The sequence below is a fragment of the Brienomyrus brachyistius genome, chromosome 13, assembly GCF_023856365.1.
Source record: "Brienomyrus brachyistius isolate T26 chromosome 13, BBRACH_0.4, whole genome shotgun sequence".
In the NCBI taxonomy this organism is placed as follows: Eukaryota; Metazoa; Chordata; class Actinopteri; order Osteoglossiformes; family Mormyridae; genus Brienomyrus; species Brienomyrus brachyistius.
Window position 1 is genome coordinate 7,767,338 of NC_064545.1, and position 24,093 is coordinate 7,791,430.

Sequence of the window (24,093 nt, forward strand, 5' to 3'; positions counted from 1 at the left end):
CACCTCCCTCATCCCGGCTCCCGGTGGCCAGTACCCATGATGCTCTGCTTCTAGCTCCACGGGGGGGAAATGGTTTGGGTTTTTACTTAATTAGAAAGTATGCATCGCACCAGGCCCGGCCTCCAACACTCCATTAATCATACTTCCACTCGCTTGCGCTGCTGATCGATAAGATTAATTAAAAGCGGCTTTCACCCGCAGCCTTCCTTGGGGAGCTTTCATGACCCAGGCGGGATACGGAGTCCGGTCTCTCACCCCAGTCCGTACGAAAGGCTCTCCTCTTGGGAACGTTTGATGCTGGTACCCCCCCCCCCCCCCCGCTATTCATCTCCCTACAGCTGTTTCCCTCATTAGTGGTGCCTCCTCCCTTTGAAGCGTCCCCATGAGCCTGAGATGTTCTTGAGGTGGCTCAGCCAGCTGAATCACCACAAACCCTCGCCCTAACTCATTTGATCCCCCCTCCCCTTCGGCAGATGAATCGGCTCTGAAGATGAACAGTGTAGACCACATCCCCCAGACCCTGGCCAGTCACGGCCGCATCCCTCAGGATTTGCTCAGCTCCAAGCGGCACGGGGCAGATATGCTAAAACCCGATCCCAGAGACACCTTCTACAGAAGTGAGTACTGGACCCCCGGCACTGTTCGTCTATGTCTGTCCACCAGGGGGAGCCATTTCCCCATAGTGCTAAACAACACTCGCGATTCACGTGGGAGCCAATCACGACCAGTGACTCATCAAATATATTTTGGCATTGCCTCTAAAATTACTACTGTCACCGTGATTATTTTGGCTGTAATGTACCATAAGGTGATACTGGAATGATATCGAGGTGATAGTGAGACTGAGCAGCTCAGAACCCCCTCTCCCGTTGTGCAGTACCCATGGTGGACCCGGCCCGGCTGGAGAACGTGCTGCCCGCCTGCCTGTACTCCCCCACGTATGTGGTGAAGGACTTCCCCATTGCCCGTTATCAGGGCCTGCAGTTCGTAAGTCATACTCTTCCTCTACCCTCCCATGCACACACACCTCCCAACCAGCAGGAGGCACTGCTACATTTCCCCCCACATTGGCTGGTGTCATAGATGCCTCATACTTGGATCCTTGACTCCATATAATTTAAATTTAGGTATAGATATTTCTGCAAATCGAATCACTTCTCTCGGATCTCCAGGGGTGTTGGAAGACACCTTGTCTTCATTTCATTTGCATTTATTCTGGTTGTCTTCTTACTCCTCGATTTTTATGTTTCCAGCCGTTGTTCCGTGAGCGGCAGCCATACACATACTCAGTATGCTCTTTCCCTCTAGTCGGGAATTACATCCGTCCTGTGTTATTCCCTGCCTTGCACTCACAGCTTCCGGGATAGGCTCCAGGCCCCCACCACTCTGCATGGGACAAGCAGGTTTTGAAAATGGATGAAAGGATGAATGTTTTTCACCAGTTAACTTGCACATCCCCCAAAAAATCGTGTCGCTTATCATACCTGATTTTACATTGAGGGGTGACTAAAACATTTTTTACTATTTGTTTTTACAGCAGTTTTTACAATTTGCCTGCGAAGTGGATCGCACTCGGTTTTTCCAATATCGACCCATCCTTCACCGTAAAAAAAAAAGCTTAATTAAATAACATGCCTTACGGTAGCAAAATCCATCAGAGCCCATTTATCACAGGGCATAAAGAAGCACAATTCATCTCCCATAAAATGCTTGTGCTAAGCTCGTCAGTGCTTGTAGAAGATAAGAGCAAAGTCTCCCAAATTACTTAACGCGAGTGGATTTTCTGTTCCGAACTGCACCTGCTGCTCCATGCGCGTCTTGCCGTTAGTCTGGTTTAGGCTTATGCTGCCCCCCTGTGGCTAATACCTGCAATTGCACTTGCAAGGGGAAAAAAAAAAAAAAAAAAAAACAATTAACAGCTTGTACAAAATATGTTTGCTTTGGAACTTTTTGTATGCTTGAAATGAAAGGTTAGACATTTTTTATTTCATCACTTAAGCAAGATGCTTTTCACTTCAGGGAATATTGGTAAACCATTAAGCTTTTTTTGAAAAAGTTCTGGTATAAAGAGAAAATGTGCTCGATTCAGATATCTGGATTTACCTGTGGCCCATCCTCTGTTCCCTGCCCAGGTCTACCTGCCCTTTGTCTACCCCAATGACTTCACCAGGCTCACCCACATGGAAAAGGAGAATAAGTGTTTTTACAGGGAGTCTCCAATCTACCTCGAGAAGTAAGAACTTGTGTCTTCCGGGCAGAGCGTGAGGGATTAATGATCCGTGCTGTTGGCTGACTGGGAGGAACACAGTACAGGATCATGAGCTAATAGCTATTAATTAGACTGGAGAAGAACAGCCTATAAGACCCAAGCAGTGCGGAATCTACTAGAGGATTATTCCAAATTATTTTAGCCGCTTTAGCTGCTTCCTGCGTACTTTTATACGGTTATGCTTTAAAAATCATCTGGCTTAATTATAGCACTTGACACTTAACTACTTTAGGTTAAGTAGCATGTTGAAGCTTATGACGGCAGTGTGTCCCTTAGGGACTGACGAATCCGGATCCTGGACTGCCAGGCTGGTTTCGACTGGCTCACCTACAGGTCGAGGCTTCTGCTTGCAGGTTTGGCTTCTACAAATACATGAAGATGGATGAGGAAGAGGACGACAGGCCCTTCTTCTTCCCCAACCCAGACGGTGTGCCATCTATCCATCCATCCACCGGGCCACCGAGGCCGGCGCTACAGCAGCTGTGTTTGCGAAACATCGCGCCGTGTTGTAGATAAGCTCCTCAGGCGTAATGAGTCTGGAGGAGGGCCAGGTGGTGATTAAAGGGGCAGGTGCCAGTTTCCTGTCCTCACCGGCTGTTTCTTTTCTAGATTTTTTGGAGGAGGAGGAAGGGGTGGACCCAGAGGAAGAAGAGGTGCCACCTGCAGATACACAGCGACTCAGGCGAAAGGTCGTCCCAAGCAAGGCGAGCCACACCCGTCCCAGGCCTTCGACGCCCTCCACAGGCAACCGGGAGAGTCCAGGGGCTGGAAATAGCACATTCAGCCAGCAAAGGAAGCACGTCTTTGTTCCGGCAGAGCAAGGGGACAGGGAAAGGTGGACAGGACGTGGCAGAGATCTAAGGCCTCCTGAGAGGGAGGCTGGAGGACATCGAGAAGGTCCTGGGACCCCAGAAGCCACGCCCAGCTTGGTGCGAGGTCGCTCACTCACCTGGATCCGCACTGGCCCAGATAGACCCGGCCGGCGGGGGGGTGTGGAGATGCCACCGCGGCTCAGCAAATCGGCCCTCCTGTTCCCGAAGAAGAGCTCCCTCTCCACTCTTCCAAGGGCTAAGGAGATCCTAAGCAACTCTGCCCGTCCTGGTCGTAGCATCATCACCAGAGCCAACAGCCTGCCCAGCAAAGACCCCCGAAAGGACGCTAACAAGATCTACATCACCAGGCCCCGGCCTTCACGCACCCGCAAGACCGCCACTGCTCACCACCCGAGGGAGGTCTTCCCAGGGGTCTTCCTGTATCAGAACGGCAAGACCACCAAGCTTGTCACCCTGGGTACTAGGCGACGGGGTGAAAAGAACTTGCTTAGTTCCCCCCAGTTGTGGCCAAAACCCCCCTTGAAGGATGGCAAGACCGCCTTATTGAGTGGCAACTTAACCAGACTGACAGCAGTAACCAAATCTACCAGCAGGGCGGCGCCAGCAAGGCACCAGTGGGGAAGGGAAGAGGCCCTGAGGCAAGGACAGGAACTGCCATTCACCCCTAGTAGAGGCAGCAACTCTGTGTCCCAGCGCCGAGGTCGTGTTCGGCCCACCTCTCCACACCCCGCGGCTATCAGCCCGAACATCTCTGAGAATCTTCTCCTAACAGAGCCCAGGGTCACCTCCTTCATGAGGACCTACGAAATCACAGAGTCCAGGCTACAGCAGGAGCCCAGCCTGGAGCAGGAGCAGCACACAGCACAGAACCAGGAGCAGGAGGAGGGCGGGCTGTCCGACTACACCTACGAGGATTCGGACCCCCGGCCAGGTTGGGCTGAGGAGGCCATCAACTGGCAACGCACCTTTTCCTTCAACACCATGGACTTCGAGCTCCTGCGCTCCGATTGGAATGACCTCCGGTGCAATGTGTCCGGGAACCTGCAGCTGGCGGAGGCCGAGGTGGTGGACGTGCTGGCGCAGTACATGGAGAAGCTGAACGAACGTAACGGCGGGTAAGGCGTCTGGGTCCCTCGGAGCCGGAGAAGGTCGCGCAGTCTTTTGGGGAATCATGTGCCTGCTCTCGGCATGGGGATAACATGCCCAAATATATCCCACAAACTCCAAGAAGGGCAGAAAAGGGGATGGTAGTCGGGTCTGGCCGTCAGGGGCAACTCACAGAATGACAAATCAGGCTCCATTTTGGGATACCGCCCTCACTGTCTTCCTCCGTGGCTCCAAATAAAAAATATATCCCAGCGGCGGTGTGGGAAGGCAGCACGTGAGCTTTCCTGCCAAACGAAGACTGGCTGGGGTGAATCAAATTCGGCGTAGAGCACATTTTTCTTGAGGCTTGTCAGACAAGCCACTGGGTGCCATTTCTCAGAGAATAAAAATGGCAGGGCAGTGTGGAGGCTTTGCCTACCCCAGCACATGCTCAAAGGTTAAAAAGGGCACACGGTACCATTAAAGCTCACGTCAAAGTTCTCATTAAATAGTTTATTTACAAGCTCTTCAAAATCTGAGTTATTTATACACTCAATTAATGTACTCAGTTAATATTATCCTGGATATCCGATATTCCTCGTTGAGGCTTTTCTCCAAAATAAACAAGTTGGAAGCAACCTCACATTTCCCAAATGCAAGCATGGATTTCAGGCAGATCACCCCCCCCCCCCCCAGTACCTGAAAAACGGAACAGTGAGATCCAGTTATTGAAAACAAGGCCCGTTATCCTTGACCCTGGAAGAGGTAGTGATGTAGGATTTCCTGGACAACAGTGTAACAGAAAATCAATGACGGAAAGTGAATAATTATGCCGATGCAGTAAATGCAGTCAGTTTGCTGAGGGACTCTCTCTCCCTCTCTCTCTGACAGCATCTACACCCTGCTACGCATCATCAACGTGGAGAAGCGGCGGGACTCGGCGCGGGGGAACCGCTACCTGGTGGAGCTGGAGCTGATGGAGCGCGGCAAGCGGGTGGTGCGCCTCTCCGAGTACATCTACCTCCTGCTGCACCGCGGCCGGCTGGAGGACAGCGTGGAGAACGGAGAGGTGGCCACCACGGCCGCCCCAGGCCCCGCCCTAACCACCGCCAGCCCCCGGCCCAGCGGCCGCGGCGCCACCCAGTGGAGCTCCGCCTACACGCGGCCCCTGCTCTGCCAGCCTGTCATGCTGCAGTGGAGGCGTGATGTCATGGTGCACTTTGTGGTTCCAGGTGAGCTCCTCGAGGTGGGGTGGGGGGGGTGACTGGGGGTGTTATAGGACTCAGTGTTATGGCCAGCAGGGGGAGACAGCGTTAGAAGATGCCAGCCAGGAAATCAGGGATGTTCAGTGACATCTTTCCTGATCAATATGTAGGCAAGGCGTGGGGCTCTGAGCAGATCTGTCTGCGGAGCATTTGACGGCTCCCACTCCATCAGCCAGATCCGCATCAGTGGAGACACACCCAGGACTTCTGCTCCAGAGACGTGTCCCATGAAATCTCCCGCCTCCCGTTAGCATATTTCCTCTTGAAATATGAGCTATTTATACATTCCATCATGTAAACAATAATTTTTTTCCTGTAAATGTCATACTTCTCTTCTTCAGCATCTTCCCAAAACAAATGAATTGGAAACGAGGAGCCGTTTCCCAAACGTAAGCACGGGCTTCCCGAGCAGGACAGCTGCTAGGCGGCTGGATTCAGGACAGCGGCTGGGTCTAAATGCCTTTATTCTCTGCGCCTTATCTAGTCTCACGTTTATTTGCCGGCAGGGTTCTTGTGACCTCTGTAAGTAATTCATAAATCCCATAATAAAAACCGCACATAATTTAAAATGCACAAAAAAAAGTTCACATCCATAGTTTTGAATCAGCTTCATTGTAGCCGAGTCGTAATGAAGTTGTTCACAGCTGGAGTGGACTGCAGGCCTGTTTATTTCTCTGTGGCCTGGGGAGGCTTACTCAGAACCTAACCTTTCAAGAGCAGAAGCTATGAAATCAAGGCAAGGAAAGATGCATTCCAGATTCCCTGACAGCTGAACATTCGTGGTTTTGTTTTATTTATTACAGTGAAGCCTTAGCAGTGGGGGGGGCTCTGTGGGATGGGAGTCTTCGCCTTGTCCGGAAGGTCGCTAGTTCAAATCCCATGGCCAATTGATCACTATTGGACCCTTGAACAAGGCACTTTAGCCCAGCTGTGTTGCGGTCACTGAATTAATGGCTGACCCTGCCCTCACACGTCTCATTGGACGACACGATGGAAATGTCATTGTTGTTGCTAGTGACAATAAAGGCATTCCGTTGTCTTCTGTTCTCAATCCACCATCTCTCTCCGCCAACATGCACCCACAGTGAAGAACCAGGCCCGCTGGGTGCAGCAGTTCATCTCTGACATGGAGCTCCTCCACCGGGAGACCAAGGATGACAACTTCAGCGTGATCATCGTGGACTTCCAGAGCGAGGACATGGATGTGGAGCAGGCGATGAGGGAGAGCGCAGTGCCCAGGTGAGCACGCACACATCATAATGCCACATCACGCTACATCACATCACATCATGTGTCTCTTGCTGGCACTTTAAGCTGCTTCCTGCCCCTGGGGAGACAGTGACATGACTGTCAATGGACGTCAAACTGTTGCAAAATGCTGCTTTGTGGTGCCCCCCCACCCCCACCCCACTCACACGCTGTACTGTACTGGTGATGGAGTCAGATTTATAAGCCCCCACTCCTGGCTTTGGATGTGCTACAACAGGTACAAGTACCTCAGGAGGGAGGGGAACTTTGAGCGCTCGGCGGGGTTACAGATTGGAGTGGACGCCATTGAGGTGAGAGGGGGAGGTGACCCAGGGGAGCAGGGGGGGGGGTGACCCTGTCTTGTAAGGAGCTAGTCTGTTTTTAGCCTGAGACTCTAAATATACAGAGTTGGTATTTGTTATGTATGCGAGGTTGCCCTTTATCTCAAAGAGGTTATTGTTGGCTGATTTGCGAGCAGGCAGGTGTGACCCCGGCCATGTTTGCGCTGCCGGTCGTTCTCAAGCGCTCCCCCGCCTCCCGTGTGCTCACACGCACGCGTGTGTCCGCACGCTTTTCCCAGGACAGACACAGCATCGTGTTTCTGTGTGACCTGCATATCCACTTCCCCCACAACATCCTGGAGAGCATCCGGAAGCACTGCGTGGAGGGCCGGCTGGCCTTCGCCCCCATCGTCATGCGGCTGGGATGTGGGAGCTCGCCGCAGGAGCCCAATGGTAACACCAGGAGGCAGTATAGACACACAAGCGCAGGAACGCAAACACACACACACACTTCTTCATAAGGTCCAGTGGGATGGTTGCTACGTAATCTGCCTTCTTTATAATACATCTCTTTCACAATTTGACTACCCCACCATCTGATATATGTTTACTTATATATATGGTTTATTTTTTTTTGTATATTGATCGAATCTTATATACAGCTCTGGAAAAAATTAAGAGACTACTCCATCTGCATTGTTGAATCCTGCTTTAATCCTGGTTCTGAGGCTACACTGAGCTGCAGGTTGCTTCAAGGCTCAAAATATTCTTTGGAAGTGATTAACATAATCTAGCTGTATGTGATCAGGAATGCTGGTGGGGCTATGGATACCCGAGCAGATTCCAGGGGCTCAGTACTCGATAGGGGCCCTTCAATGGGGAGGGCCCATGGTGACATGTTGAGCGCTGTTCCTCTGTCATTATCCACCCCCCAGCGGCAACACGCGGGGCCCCTTGAACCAGCAAAAGCCGCAGCCTTCTCACTCCTTGACTGAGTCCATGCTGGATCTATCCGGCTTCTGAAAGAGCAAACTAATCCATCTCCCCTCTCGCTTTCTCAGGATACTGGGAAGTCAACGGATTTGGATTGTTCGGGATTTACAAGTCGGATTTCGACAAGATCGGGGGAATGAACACGGAAGAGTTCAAGGACCGCTGGGGAGGGGAGGACTGGGAGCTGCTGGACAGGTAATCACAGAGCCGCCTCGCACAGCAGCGTTCTCTCTTCTTCAGGGGGCTCTTCATTCTGTGCCAGGCGCTGTCTGCCAGTCCTCCTGGAGAGATCTGGATGGATCAGAGATAGAATCTTTGTTATGGCTGTCGTGGGGGGGGGGGGGGGGGGTTATGGGGAATGCGCCCAGGTGACAGAAAGCCTGCCTGCATGCCCCAGCAGCGCCCATCTCTGAGCCTGGCTCCCCTTCCTCCGTTTCAGGGTTCTGCAGAACGGTCTGGAAGTGGAACGCCTCAGACTGCGGAACTTCTTCCACTACTACCATTCCAAACGGGGCATGTGGAACGCCCAGACTAAGAAGAGCCCCAAAGGTTAGACCTCTGAGAGACCACAGGCCTCGGATGTAGAGGAGTGAAAACAAAACAATCCCAGAGGCTGACTCTGCGCTAGAGGGACATTCTTCGGACACGGCCCACTCTGCCCCAAGAGACCCTGGGGTACTTTATTTTGTAGGGACAAAGATGCAGTTTAGCCACGTCTGTCTTCTAAGCTGCTCTCCTTACAATAAACAGCTTAAGAGATTTTGTTTTTGTTTAAAATCGAGGGCAATTTTTTAACAATTTGGACAGAAGTGGACAATTGTTCTTCGTTGGTGTCTGTTTTTACGACAGATGATGACCCCCTTTATCCCGAAGACCCAGCAAATCCAGACAACACAGGGAAGGAAATTCAAAATTATATCAATGACATAATTTAACTCTCAACATGTAAACGTGGAGGTAGAAGAAACTGTAAGAAGCTTCCAAAAGGGTTTAGCTTGGCAAAGAACCTCATTTGGTGCTTCTTGTTTTGTTTTTTAAACAATGCCTGATTATAAGCTGTGTGCCTGTCACTGTGTTTGGGTGAAGGGAGGGTTGCAAAGCAGTTTTTTCCCCCTTTTTCTCGTAGCATTTATCTGCAGAGTAAGACCTTCCAGAGGCGTGGATGTGGAACATAAATCCCTGTGCAGATACCAGGTTGCGTTAGAACCTTGCCGTTGCCGTACAGGGAGATTCTCTTTGCAGACGGCCCAGAGATTCGGGGGAAAGATTACTTGACTGGCCGATCGCCGCATTTGCAGTGTACCATCCAGCACTAAAGCCAGCAGCCCCCAACCCCAGAAACGGTCCCGCAAAGAACTCCCTATTGCGGTAGAAGCCCCACAGAACTAGTGAAGTCAGTTCGCTTTTGTTGCAGTGCTGTCAAGGGATCTGGCAGCCACCCCCCGCTCTGAGACAGTGCCCAGTGAGCGGCTGGCAAGCCCTCGTGCGCAGAGTGGGGCGTGACTCTGGCTGCCAAAGCAGTATTTCTTGTGTTCCTGATTTTGCTTTTCTTTTTTTCCCTCCCTCTTTTAAACATCTGCAGTGGCTGGAAAACAATGAGTGCTTGCATTCCTGTGGTTTGATAGGATCTGCCCCCCCACCCCACCCCACCCCACCCCACTCAACCCCCCTCCAGCTCTTTATACAATATATACAGATGGGCCAAGGATTCTGCTATGGCTGTACGAATGTTCTATCAGATGAGATGCTGCTGACCCTGGAAGAGACAGGTAGAGAAGATGGGGGGGGGGGGGGGGGGGGGGGCTGTCCGCAAAGACATGGCCAGCGAGGCGACTGCCAGGAGGAGGCAGGAAATGGGATGGGGGAGGGGTGGAGCTAAGGATGTAAAGATATGACAGATTGAAAGGCACTTACTGTTGGGAGGGTGGGTGAAGACAGACTGGGGGGGGCAGTTACCTGCAGCTATCAATAGTTCTACCTGATGGTCAGGTGGACTAAGTAGGCATTCAGGCATGTTACTTCTTCGGGATGCTAGATAGGTGCTAAAGTTTTTAGATGTGAGCAACCATAGACCCACTGTAGGTATTTTATCGACTGAAGTTCTGGAAAATGCCACCTTGCCTCCCTCCGTCTCCAAACAAAAAGTCCGAATCTCCATTCACATGCAGCAGGGTCCAGACCTATTTAAAGAGGGAGCCAACACACAAAAAAACAAAGACAGGGACATATGATTCAAGGATAATTTCTGTGAAATTGTTTTTTAGAGAGTTTTAAGAATGTGCTTTTCCTTTATTTTTGTTCTTTTTGAAAATAAAATTTTAAGCTAAAGCCTCAACGGTTTCTGGGTTGGTCTCGTTTTTCCATCAATGTGCCAAACATAAAAACAGACTATCAACATTCCGTCAAATCATCCATCCATCCATCCATTTAACTCTGACTCTATTCTGGCCTCTGAACAATGGGAGGTGACTGGCAGACTCCCGTAGCGATAACAAGGACAGAAGTTGCCATAAGAAGGAAAATCATTTCTTCACGTCTGAGAATGGCAATGACTGAAGATGTGTGGGGAAACAGGAAAAGATGAAATCCGGTTTACCTCAGACAATTAAGTAAACCAGACAAGTTAACCTGTAAACCGTAAAATCTGTGAACTTTAAAAAAAGGAGTTAACGAATCCCTGACCTTAGACCGGAGTGCAGTCGCAGTAGGAAACAATCACTCGTTTGGTTAATTTACTCCTGTGACACCTGGAGAAAGAAAAGCTGCTGATTTAATCATCTACCTTGTTATTACTGGATGTACATATACAGCAATTCTCCTCTGCTAAAGCTTTCTAGAGCCAGTACATAGGTATTTACTTCCATATCAGTTAGTTCGTATTATTTAAAACGGATTAAATGGACCTAATACATAACTATACTGTTTACAGCCTGCTAATGCTGAAATGTTGAAAAACGCCAGATTTTAACTTAGCTGTATCCTGTGAATTCTTTTATAAAATTTATGGGGTTAAATGATGTGTAATCCTTGTAAATCGTAATATGCTGACATGAATTAATTCATGAAAGATGTTTTACAAATATAGAAAGAAATTACAAGGAAAATCACGAGTTTTTTTATTATTAAAACGTTCTGGGTATGTGAGATTCATTGTATGCGCGCACAGCGCTCTGGTTGGCTCGGTGAGATCCGCACGCCCCTGATTGGCCCGCGCCCGGCGAGGCGCTCCAGCCTCCAGCGCTCCGCTCCCCGCACGCTGCTCTCCAGTCCTGGGACTTCAGACTGGAGGCGGATATCAGGCGGAGAGCAGGCAGCTTCCTGCTCTTTAAACCACGTCCCAACTCATGGGAACCTTCTCCAACGCCGAGAGGTGAATTTCTTCACTGTTTTGCCTCGCAAACTTTAAAGGGATGGAAAACTAGGTCTGTTTGCAAAGAAAAGCATGAAAGAGGAAGGATCAAAGCGCAGAATGAGACTGTCGAGTGTCTACATTGCCGGAGGTGTAACAACGAGCGAGGGATCTGCTGATTGGACTTCTTGCCTTGATTGTTGACGTCTCAATAATGTGTATAACAAATACATATTTTATGAAGGTACAGTTCAAGGGGGAGTACCGTTTAGGAAAAGATTTTTACCCAAAGAACACCACCAGTTAAGGAGGGATAAAGTTCCTGATCCCCATTTGCCCAGATTCAGAAACCGATCTTGTGTCCTCTACACTGAACACTCAGCATCCGCGGTGCACTATGGCAGGAATCAGTACTTCCAACATGAAGACCCTGGAGGATCTGACTCTGGATTCGGGTTATGGAGCTGGCGATTCCTGCAAGTCCCTGAGTCTTTCTTCGGCAAAGTCAAACTCGCATGCGCTTATGGGGTGCCCCACACAGGGCCAACTGGTGGTACTACTCCGGGTCTATGAACAGTAGGAACAACAGCTGGGACACTGTCAACACTGTGCTGCCCCGAGGATCCAGAGGACATAATTTCTAAGTGTCCCCGCTGCCGGAGTTGGAGGAATTCCCCTGGACAGACGAAGAGCTTGGCCGGGTTCTCCGCAGAGTCTCCGGCAAAGGAGCAACCTTCTCGGCCGAGTCTGTTCGGAAGCTCTCCGTTCTTTTACGAAGGGCCCTGATACGGATCTCCAGAGAAGCCCAGCGCCTGAGCGTCATGCACTGCCGATGCACCCGCTTCGAGGTGCAAAGTGCCATACGGCTGGTGCTGAGCTGGGCGCTCGCTGAGAGCTGCGTCTCGGCCACCATAAAAGCCATATCCCTGTACAGCATGAGCGCCGGCGAGTGCCTGCGCAAGGGCAAGTCCAGCCGCTGCGGGCTCACCTTCTCCGTGGGGCGCTTCTTCCGCTGGATGGTGGACACTCGCATCTCCGTGCGCATCCACGAGTACGCGGCGATCTGCCTGACCGCCTGCGTGGAGTCGCTGGTGGAGGAGGTGGGCTCTCGGGTGCTGGGGGCCGACGCCGGACTGCACGGCAGCATGCTGACGGCGGAGACGCTGGAGAGTGTCGTTAATAACGACGCCGAGCTGTGGGGCGTCCTGCAGCCCTATGAACACCTGATATGCGGGAAGAATGCTAGCGGTACGTACCCCCGATTTCCAACCTGTCAAATACTAATGCATGAACTTTCATTATTAATGCAGAACTTCTCCCAGAGTTCCTTATAATGCGACCTCAAATTATTTTAGGGTGTGATAGGGGTCAGATAATTATAGGTACGTATTAACTAATTGGATTTCAGTAATTTACACAAACAAGTCAAAATTCGCTTAATTTTTCATAGTCCTAAAAAGATCAAACGGCCGCCTTTATTGTAGGCGTGGGAATGATTTTCAGAAGCGACAAATGTCACCAAAACCCGTAGAGCGTGTCTGTCGCATCGTACCGGCTTCACCTGGTTACCTTTGCAAATACTAATCCGGGGCAAGCTGCGGCAGGCAACGCCAAGCCCTGCCCAAGGAGCCGTGTGCTCCCTGCACTGAGCAGCCGCACCAAACCGAGTGCGAAAAGTACATTTCACTATGGAAACACTATGGGTTTGTCCTTCTGAGTTATATGGGACACATTTGGCCTCTTCTTTTGGTACACATATTCTTATTTGTCAACAATACCTGATACGTTCATCGGATCTCATTCACACATATCTACAGTATAGTGTTTATCTTACTGTTCCCAGTTATTGGGTGATTGTGAAAACACATATTTGCCGTTACATGTCCTTAGAGATGTTTATCTGGGCTGGTTCCCGGCTACTTGTAGGATGTTTGGCGCGTGCTCGATATTCAGTTTACATAAGAACGGAGGTATGTGCTCCTGAGACTTATTTGTGTAGAATGACAGGAGCCACTGTTTGTCTGCTTTAGGTATAGAATATGTCTCCGTGAAGTTTTCGAGCTGAGTAAGTGGAATAACTAGCCAGCCAATGGATTTAAACTGACGACCATTTAAATTAGTTTTTTTTAAAAGTGAAATTAACTACTTTTTAAACAAACAAGCATTACATTAAGAGAATGTGCTTAAGTATTGAGCTTAACTGGTGCTGATGAGTGGCGACGACTGACATCATCGGGACTGGTATCTCATTAAGACTGGAAGTGGTCCTTTTGGCGCGCTTGCTGCTGATGACTGACTGTAAACGTAATTACGGCATGTTTGTGGTTTATCGACACCAGTGTGACCGCGGTCCTTCACAGGCACAGGACGAGCCAGTGTACCCTTTTGAATGTTTGAAACTAAAAGCGAAAATTTTGCATGTACCTAATTCTACAATATAGAAATAAGAGCTTGCAGGGCAGGTTGGAGAAGTGGCAAAGCATCTGGGTTTGAAGAAGCCCCATCAGTTACTGCACATCTCCTCTTCCCCCCCCCCTTTCTTGAGTTTCATACTGTGAGCCATGCTCTCTGGTTCATCTCGCTAGAACGAGCTCTCTGCTGGTCCGTATAACATTCCTGTGATTTGTTCGCATTAAGTCCTAGAAAGCGAAGCGTACAGTGACCACCCGGCTCGCCCTAAGTGCGTTTTACTTGCGTTTGGCAGTAGTGATCTTAATAATATATATTTTTTTAAACTCGCACCAACAGGGCAGACAATCCTTCATATGTAAGTGGGGCTAATTGGGCCCCTCCCACGGCGTGTGTTTGGGATTTCGGCGTGAGAACCCGCCCCCCTCGGACTTCGTGTGGAAAGATTGAGGGAACGGCAGCGGGGGCATAGTGGGCTGGGCTGATGGCTGGGAGGCTCTGCACCGGAGGGCCGTCTTAGAAGCACAAAAAAGTTCCTCTCTCATGTGCCGAAAAGACCCACATCTGGAAAGGTTTAAGGCCAAAATGACTTCCACGGCCCCAATAACAAGCTCGCCTCCCCCCTCACAACTCATTTTTTTTCTCTTTCTTTCTTTTAAAAGCTCTGGTCCACTTCTGAGCCCTGTCTGCTTCTCCCTGAAAAAAACTGGCCGGCATGCTGTTATTCATGCCCGTTCGTGGGTGACATGTGCCAGTCCGCATTCCCGTCACGCAGGAGCCTATTCCGAACTGGGGGGGTGGGCCGCCATGTTGGCAGTGAATGACATAGCAAAAGAGACCAATTTAACAGAAAATGACAACTGAATACTCCACCCTTAAAGGTCCTTTGCACCTGCATGCATGAAAAACAATAACTATCAAAAAACAATAACTGGGGTGGGGGTTGGAGTGGCAGTGGGGGGTGGGGTGCTTTTCCTGTGTTGCTTTAATAAAAATAGAATTGAGTAATTTTGAACAAGACTCTAAGTTAACTGGGTATAATGTCCTCTGTTCAGCTAAATATAACAGTGCAGGCCAGTGTCTGTATGGCACGAGCGTTGTGAGGACGACCCACTTCCTGTCTGGCTGCACGGGCCAGTGGTGATGGCACCACTTCAAAGCGGCAGGCGGGACTAACAGGCTAATTGAGGGAGATTATTGGATGCCGGAAATGAATGGCAGGAGACTCGAGCCACGGGTGATGAGATTAGGGCACGGAGCCCATGGCCGTTTCCCTAGTCGATACCATCTAGCGCTTCCCGATTTCCTAGCGTCTCCTCCCTCCGATTTAGAGACGACATGAGTCACTGTGGGGCCAAGAATGATGCGGGGGGCTTTTGGAGAAGAACCGGTTTGGTTTGTGAAGGGGAGTTGGTCGTGGCCCCTCAGAAGGGAAGGACGGAGATCCTTGAATTCTCTGTGCTGCGATTCCCATTTAGGAAATCTGTGCACTTGGAGTTTTGAGGTTTAATGAGTGGAGCCTCGGTACTGTAGGCAGGGCTGGCTTTGGGCCCTGAGCCTTGGGTTCTGGGCTCAGCGCTGCAGCCACAACACCTGTGTGGGGTGTCGGCCAGGTTCCCTGCCTGCCACGTCGCCTGGCCCAACCGTTTCCATCCTCCCTCAGTCACAAAGAGGCCGATTGAGCGTGTGAGGGAACTCCTGAAGGGTTGGGTGGTTTTTGGGGCACGAAAGGGGGTGTCACTTCCATGAGGCCCAGGGCGACCTTCCTCGTGCCACTGGGCCGGCCGGCCGGCAGCGGCACGTGCCCTCATCGCCGAGGAAGGATCTCGACGTGCTGCCGATCTGGCCGTCTCCACGGAAACCAGCCCCAGACAGGAAGTCACGGGCAGGGAGGGAAGATGGCCAACAATGACACAACGGGTTTAAAGTCTGACAGAACTCGAACGAAGAGAGAAGTCGTTCTGTCCATCCAGCCGGGGGGAGGGCGCACAGAAAGAGGAGCCGCACAAATAACTGGACCTTTATTTGTGTGGCATGTTTGTTTTTTTTCATCTCAGTTTTCGTTTAATTTCTTTCGCGAGCAACCGCGCTTCTGGGGGAAATGGGAAACCTCAAAGAAATGCCTTAAGCAAAGAACAGGCGGACTCCAGCCTAACAAAGAATCACTCACACCCAGAAAAGGACCTTTCACCAGCTCCGCCACTGGTCCTTCGCTCTCAGGCTTCCACAGCCCTCCTTTAATATATTTTGAAGGAGATTTACACTGCGGGAAACGAGGCCTACGCCATGCTGAATCATCCTTCTATGTTCCATACGCTTTCACAAGACAAAGCATCGTTTCTTTTATAGACGTCCTGTAATGCATCTTAATGGCTTCCACTTACAAATGGTGTATTGACATAAGGAAATTACAGACAGATAACAGGGAAAATAAGCATCTAATGGGATAATGGCTTTATATTATTATATTGCATCAAGGAATAAATGGAAATTTCCACTCTACACAGCCAGGTTTTATTTATTTTTAATTGGACACCCCCCCCCCCCACCCAGAAGTAGTTAGTGTTTGCTAACATTCCTGTCTGTTTTCTAGCTTAGGGATTTAAAAATGCCATTATTTGGTTCTTTTGGTGTCACTATCAGTCAGCTCAGCAAGAAAAATATCAACATTAATGGTCTAGATGACTTAATCGTCCTTAGATGGACATGTATCTGCTTGTTAGTGCAGCAACACCCCTATGATTAAGGGGCCTTCACAGCGTAACACTGGGAGGTCTCTGTCCAAATGGGAACTAGTTTGCCCATCAAACGACCCAGTGTAAAGGTCCTGTGCTTGCTGACTGGATCTGCTTGCTGGTTCCAGCTACATCAGGGTATAGTTGCACTTTCAGTGTCTCTCCCTCCTCCTTGACTCACCACCCCCTCTATTCTGCCCTCTCCTGCTTCCCAGGATGCATTTCTCACCAGCTAAGGGGTTTAGCTGTAATTTCTAGGCCTGGGGTGGGGACCCTGTTCCACAGAGGGCCGATGTGAGTGTGGGTTTTTAGGACGGCCTGTCAATCAGCCAGTAATAAAACAGTGGTTCTCAACTCCAGTTCTGGGGAGCCACTGTTATTGGCTGATTGAAAGGCCATCCCAAAAACCCGCACCCACATCGCCCCTTTATGGATCAGGTTCCCCACCCCTGCTCTAGGGCAGCCCAGTCCCAATAGGTGATACCTCTGAAAGCCCTTAGCATGTCTAACTAAACTCAACGGGCTATAGAGTTTGCGTTTGTTCAGCTTTGGGGAAATACAGTGAATTAACAGCAGAAGTCTCCCCCCCATCAAGTAATTTAAATGTGTATTGTATGTAAATATGAGAACAGAGGAGGACGGCGTACTTTAAACTCCTCCTTTATTAAGCAAATGCCAGGGCGATCCAGTCGTCTCCAGGGGCGGGAAATGCAGACTGTGTGGTCAGCGACCTTCCTGATGCGGAACACATCCACGGAGTATCAGGAAGCGAACAGTCTGTTGCCGTAGCAGGAAATCCAAGATCCCCTCAGACAAACATGGTCGGAGGCCCGGCTGTCCGACACGGTTATTGCAGTTGGACGTTGCAGATGGGGGAGGAAAAGTGAATGTTAATGAGCCCATCTCTTTATTGTATCCCACTCGCGGGCTGTAACCTGGACCGCTGGGATAGTCGGGATGTTGGGCCGTGACCCCGGATGGGGGCTGTAGGGGCTGCTGTCTGGAATGAGGCCGAGTTGGTTTGCTGCATCGCTCAAGAGGGCTACATTCCCGCGCCATGTTTAGCCGGAGTTCGTATAGAGAGGACGCCCATATTTCTAGTGTGCATTTGGCGCAGAAGCACCCGCAAGCAGTAGTCCCTGGAGTGGGCTGGCTGGCTTCGGGGCGCTGGAGGTTGGCGTGAGGAGAGCCTGGTCCCCGTCCCGTCCACTTGTGCCAAGGATGTTGCTGGCGATGCTCCGGGACCGCAGCCTTAACGTGACGTTAGCATGCTAGCCACAGGGAGGGGACCTCCGTGCTCCCCTGGGAAAGTGGGGTGCCCTCGGTCAGCCCCGCTTCCCTTCCTGGCTGGTTCTCCACCCACAGGCATTAGCATTTCTGCCGCATTTGTTTGTATGGAAGGCCAGCCAGCGGCGGGAGAGCATACAAAGGCTCCCTACTCGCTTCCGGCTGTTAGCTGCCGCCGTGCTGGCCTCTGGAATACCGTGAGAAAATCGACTGCTAATGGAATAATTTTTGCGGCGGGAGGCGCTGGCTCACAAAGACCGAGGGAGCTTTGTTCCTGACTTCTTCCTCCAGCATGTGTGACGCTGGTATCCTGGTTCTCCTCGGAGCTTCAGGTTTTTGCTGCCAAGACTTTAATACCCAGTGGATAGTATCCTTCACCACATAAGTAGCTTCATTTTCTTTGCTTTGTTTTCTTTCATACCGGTGAGTGAATTTGTGTGCCCAGTGGTGTGTGTCTTACCTAAGCATAAGCTTTTAGCACCCCCCAGCGTGGATTTTATTGAAGGGTATCCACGGTATCTATTTCCCCCCCCATGAGGCCTTTTTATTGCTGCCCCGGGGCAATTGTACAGAGGGACTCCCTGCTGTCAGGCGGCCTGCGTCCTTTCTTAGGAGTCCAACACTTATTGGTCAGGCTAACAGTAAGCAAATTGGCCCATTTGATTGGCAAATTGCCTCTCCTGATTGCCCCTTATGATCTGCTTCTTTAAGTGGAATAGAGTGGAGAGGCTGTGGGACTTGATAACATCTGTCACCGAGAGCGTCCAAGGGGGCAGGACACACGCTGTCCTCAGGACTGGCGATGCGACTGTAAGGGGTGTCTGTGTTGTATTGTGACTTCAAGTTGATGTGTTTACACAGTTTGAAAAGTTTTTCCAAGGTAATATTGATACTTTAGACACTGCTGGGGGGATATTTGTGTTTTCACTACTCCATCTTGCTGTCCGTGAGACATACTGATAGATACTGAAGGTCACAACACAGGGTTGGCCAGCGTCCAGCCCTTCTGGAGCAATCTGGTTTAAGGGATTTGCTCAAGGGTCCAAAGATGGCTCAACAGACACGAGTCCTAACGCGCAGAATCGCACAGCTGCCCTGGGCAGAACAGGTTTGTGGGGCCGTGGGGACTAACTTTGCATATCATGAAAAGCTTGAATGGTGACTTTTTTTAAAATCCACTTCCCCAGCGTCAATGATGTAATGGTACATTCGGGTTAAGTATGTCTCCCATTGATTGTCTGCATCAGAGATGGTCAGGTGGTAGGTCATTTTAGGGCTCGTCTGGGAGCTTGTGACAGAACGGACTGGTCTTTAAGTAGATCCGTATTGTGTCTGAAGATGCACTAAAACCGTGATGCTTTTAGTAAGTGCCATCTTAATTGTGGTCCTCCATGCTATCTAGGGTCTTGGCCTGCTGAGCATCTTTGAAAGCAGATGCCTCCCTGCTGAACAGCGTGAAGAAAGTCTCTCCTTTTCAGTGATACTTCCTCCTCTGTTTTATTCATCTGGTGAATTTTGCCCAGTCCCAGAGCAGAAAATACTGCCCAGTTTCCCTTATTTTTAATCGCACACCTCAAAGTTTTTAAAACTTTGAAGTAGCGGACAAGTGGCCCTTCAGTCTGTGCGCCCGCGAGCTGCCCGTAGGAGGCCAAGCGGAACTGTAGGACTGGCACGTCGTAAATGTGACGGTTGTAGCACAGCACGCTGACTAGCATACTGCAGCCATTCAGCAGCCCCCCTTCTCTCTTTTAAAGCCCGGGGGGTTTTCAAGAAACCTGCCAGCCAGGGAGAGATCGCACGAGGAAATAGTTTAGCGAATTAAATTGGCACGCGTTGGATCTAAACAGTCATGGGCCAGTGGTCAAATTAGGAGAGCCTATAGCGCAGTCCAGCTGCATTTGCTGGAATTAGAAGATATGGGGACCAGACTGACTGAAGGTAACATGTTTCACTCGGCTGCGTTTTGTTCTTCGGGCACCTGTGGCCAGCGTGGTCAGTGCCCTTTATCTTTGCGGGACATGTGTTGCACCTGTTCTGCATCAGTTGGTTCACATTCCTCAGATAACTAAGGGGGTGAGATGGAATGTGGGGGGGGCGGAGGATGAGTGAGTTCCTCCCTCCTTGCCCCCCCCTCCATTTTCCTTCCCCACCACACACATCCCTCTGTTTTCTCAGAAGTCTTGAAATATCATTATCTCCCGAGCCTTAGAAAAGCAGATGGCTGTACCTTTGTGACAAACTTCTCTCCGTTCAAGATCCTGGTCTGTCCTCCATAGGGCGCATTGGCTAATTTTTTAAATATGCTTTAATGAAATGTCCAGTCCTATAGTTGGCACAGGTAACTATTAATACCAGAATTATAAATGAACACATTTTTAAACATCCTATTGCTATAGCATGCATAAAACTAAGGTTTAAAAATCACTGATGCTTCGTTCCAAATGGGATGATTTTGAATATGTAAGCACTTAAAATTAAAGCGGTTGGTTTTGGATATGCAAAGGTGAAAGGATAAGTTCCATGTACAGTCAGCATCTGAGGCCGATCCAAGCGGCTGCACAGAGGACACGTTGTGCAAGTAATTTGTTGTTTTTTATGTCTGAATGGCCGTGTTGGGTGCCCACATGTGATGTGGCCCCTCCGTCTGCAGAAATATGCCCTCCCCCACCCCCCCCCCAGGTACCCCGGGGAAGGCTATCTACTGCCTGCCAGGCTCCTCTGGCTCGCTGTTGACAGAAGAACCACAAAAGACCTGGAACGTTATCCTGAAACTCGTGGGAAAGGCGGAGAAGAACAGCAGCTTGGAAATGTTTTTTTTTTTTTTTTTTTTTTTTTAAATGAGGGGAGAGCTGGGGAAGTAATTACCCTGATGAAAAAGGGAGGTAGAGAGATGGAGGGAGAGGGAGAGAGAAAGACAGTAAGCATCATCCCTCATGGATCTTAGGATCATGGATCATGTGATCTTAGCCCAACCCCCCCCCTCCCCCCGAGCTTGGCCACCGCCTTGACCGTCTCAGCCTCTGGCCAGGCTCTAAGCCTGTGATGGTACTGAATTCTCTGCCTCCTGCCCACATTTCTGCTCCTCAGTGGTTGGCTTCCCAAAATGGAAGCCAATGTCAAGCGATTAGACTGCTATGAAGTTGGCTATTGACTAAGTGTTACTTCAGAATCACCCAGAGCATATATTAGACAGGCAGAATGGTGATTACATAGCACCTAGCTGGGAAGACATTGAAAAGCAGGGGTATAGTATAAACACCCAGCGCAACTTGAATCCTCTGTTTTGGTGAGCTGGATATCCCATGATCCTCTGCGGTCACTGACCTGTCCATTAAAATATAACTTTGTCACTAGTCTGGATGACATTTAGGGGGACTGGGGTTTCCTGGAACTTTGGGTGATTAGGTTATTTAATTTCACCAAATTAACCAGCTGTTTGTACAGGGAAACTTTTTATTTATGTTTTAGATCTTCGTCTTCTGGCTTGCGTGTCCCAAAGAAACCACCTTTCACAGGTCTGTGTATGAAGTACACACTGTACAGCCATAACATGAAAAACACTGACAGGTGAAGTAAATAACACTGATTATCTCATTACAATGATGCCTGTCAAGGACGCTGTTCTATATTAGGCTGCCATTGTATAACAGGCAAGTGAACAGTCAGTTATTGAGGTTGATGTGCTGGAAGCAGGAAAATTGGGCAAGTGTAAGGATCTGAGTGCCTTTGACAAGGGTCAGATTGTGTTGGATAGATGATTAGGTCAGAGCATCTCCAAAATGCAGGTCCTGTGGGGTGTGCCTGGTATACAGTGGTCAGTAACTAGCAGAAGTGGTCCAGGGAAGGTCAACTGATGAACTGGCGATTGGGTCATAGGTGCCCAAGGCTCACTGATGTGCATGGGGAGTGTGAAGGCTAGCTCGTCTGGTCTGATCCCACAGGAGAGCTGTTGTACCACAAATTGCTGAAAAAGTTAATACTGGCTATGATAGAAAGGTGTAAAAACAGACAGTGCAGCCGCAGACCAGTCAGATTGCCCGTGGTGACCCCCGTCCTCCACTGAAAGCACCAACGATGGATACATGAGCGTCAGAACCTGACCATGGAGCAATGGAAGAAGGTAGCCTGGACCAATGAGTTTCATTTTCTGTTACATCTTGTGGATGGCTGGGTGTGGGTGCGTCATTAACTGGGGAAGAGATGGCACCAGGATGCACTATGGGAAGAAGGCAAGTCGGCAGAGGCAGTGTGATGCTCAGAACAGTGTTCTGCTGGGAATCCTCGGGTCATGTGGATGTTACTTTGACATGTATCACCTCCAAAAACATTAATGCAGACCAAGTACTCTCCCTTCATGACAATGGTATTCCTAGAAGGCAGTAGCCTCTTTCAGTAGGATAATGTGACCTGCCACACTGCGATAATTGTTCAGGAATAGTTTGAGCAACATGAAAAAGAGGTCAAGGTGTTGACTTTGCCTTCAAATTCCCCAGATATCAGTCTGTTCGAGCATCTTTGGGATGAGCTGGCCTAACAGGTCCAATCCATGGAGGTCCTTACAGGACGTAAAGGATCTGCTGCTAACGTCTTGGTGCCAGATACCACAGAACACCTTCAGAGGTCTTGTGGAGTCCAGGCCTCGACGGGTCAGAGCAGGATCTGCACAATGTAATGTTACTGTTACGGCTGATCAGTGTGTATCGTACCAATAAAATATAGTGATTTAGTACAAGTGGATACTTGGTACAAAGCTGCATGTGGGTTTGCTGATTAATTCATCATTTTTTCTTCTCTTTTCCTCTGCTCCTCGTTATTGTTTTGCTCCCAATTATTAATTACAGTTGAGACTCTTGGCTCATTAAAACACCAGTAATAATTGTTCAGCAATTATTTTGTCACAATGGATAATGTGTTCGGTAAAAAAACGGCTGACCTTTACTTTACCCTGAATCGGGAAATGCATTTAGCTGGGATGCCTTAGAGATTGTGTTTTATTTTAAAGAAATGTCCAAAAAATGGAAAATGGACATTGGCAGAGAGTGAAGTGCAGCGCCGGGAAAATGTTCACTTGTTTTGGGCTTGTGGGGGGGCAGGTTGGAGCGTGCTGAGTTCCACAGGCAGCTTTTCCCATTCGCTATCTGATTGCGCTGGCCAGGGTACTTCTCCCCCCCCCCACCCCGTGGCAGTGGTAGCCCTGTCCAGTTGGCTAGCCGGTGGGGCACTCCTACCCATTCCTGTCATGGAGGGGATTGGTATGGCTGGGGGTGGCTGCTCAGTAAGCCAGGAACAGGCAGCATGACCCCTCCATTATGTTCCAACAGGTATTTTACTGCCCCTCAGGGTTATGGAAAGAAAATGATTGCTGGCCTGCTTGTGTGTGTGGGGGGGGGGATTTATGAGTTGACAATGGCAGCCCCCCTCCCCCTTGTGCTGGAATGGGAGCTGCAGTGACTGTGATGGTAGCCTGGAAGATGGAAAAGGGGATACTGCAGGCGGAAATGCTGTCACAGAACCTGCGCTGGTGCCGGATGCGACCTGCACACCTGGCGCGCTGGTGCTGGATGCGGGCCGAAAATAAAGAAAATGCTATAATCCAAAATAAAATATGGAATCCAAGTACAATTCAAGTATAATGCAGTATTAGTAAATGCAAGACAAACGGATAAAAAGACGAGGTATGTAAGTAAAGTAAGAGCGCCTGCACAAGGACTGCGCTTTCAGACCAGACGAGCCAAAATTCATACACATCACAGCAGAGCTTATGTCACTGTTCACAGTTTTGGACAGAAATTCCAAGGGTAGCGTCAGCAAGCTGACCAAGAGTTATGATTGAAAGCTGGACCTTTTACAGATTGTCAGCAGAGCTCAGATGTCCTTAAGGTAATCCTGTGATGGAACAGAAAATCAGCCAATCCTTTTTGTTTTTTCTCAACTCTTAATTCTGCCGGCATTTTTCGATCTGCCCCAGGGTACACGAGCGGCTCATGTCTCCAGAGAGGAGAACAAGCTTTCAGTAATTACAGGCGGTGTAGGAGAATCGGTGTAATTTCACTGAATGTCACTGCAGTCTGCCAGGAAACTGAGGTTAGCTCTCCTTCCTGGCTGGAACCTGCTGCGCACCATTGAGGGGAGGGGAGACGAGCCGCCCCGGTGTGGTATTAGTGCTGAGTTCTGAATAAGGCGAATGTGACTCTGAACGCTTGTAAACTGGACTCGTGAAACAAGGACGGCTGCATCGCCCTGAGAAACCGAACATGCTGCTTTAGTTTTTAAAAAAAGATTCAGAGTTCGGTTTTAACACTCTACAGTGTTAAATTTTTGGGGAGTTACGGCAGTGA

At 49.7% G+C, this 24,093-nt stretch overlaps 2 protein-coding genes across 3 annotated transcripts in view; both read left to right on the forward strand.

The window, feature by feature from the left end:
- The window catches only part of b4galnt4a (beta-1,4-N-acetyl-galactosaminyl transferase 4a), a 114,991-nt gene extending 105,234 nt beyond the window's left edge, over positions 1-9,757 (forward strand). Inside the window, exons 12-23 of one of the 2 annotated variants that reach the window (XM_048973459.1) lie at positions 474-617; positions 878-987; positions 2,133-2,233; positions 2,623-2,696; positions 2,879-4,217; positions 5,080-5,420; positions 6,539-6,692; positions 6,940-7,012; positions 7,282-7,435; positions 8,044-8,170; positions 8,415-8,524; positions 8,825-9,757. In XM_048973459.1, the coding sequence (XP_048829416.1) occupies positions 474-617; positions 878-987; positions 2,133-2,233; positions 2,623-2,696; positions 2,879-4,217; positions 5,080-5,420; positions 6,539-6,692; positions 6,940-7,012; positions 7,282-7,435; positions 8,044-8,170; positions 8,415-8,524; positions 8,825-8,910 (2,813 nt within the window). In that variant the 3' untranslated portion in view covers positions 8,911-9,757. Of the gene's footprint in view, positions 1-473; positions 618-877; positions 988-2,132; positions 2,234-2,622; positions 2,697-2,878; positions 4,218-5,079; positions 5,421-6,538; positions 6,693-6,939; positions 7,013-7,281; positions 7,436-8,043; positions 8,171-8,414; positions 8,525-8,824 lie in introns of those variants that run through there. The other variant, XM_048973460.1, reaches the window with a different exon arrangement.
- Positions 9,758-11,236: 1,479 nt separating this feature from the next.
- abtb2b (ankyrin repeat and BTB (POZ) domain containing 2b) overlaps positions 11,237-24,093 on the forward strand; it is a 34,975-nt gene continuing 22,118 nt past the window's right edge. The window contains 4 exon segments of the mRNA XM_048973461.1: positions 11,237-11,864; positions 11,866-11,938; positions 11,940-11,976; positions 11,979-12,572. Of these exon segments, the coding sequence (XP_048829418.1) occupies positions 11,722-11,864; positions 11,866-11,938; positions 11,940-11,976; positions 11,979-12,572 (847 nt within the window). The 5' untranslated portion in view covers positions 11,237-11,721.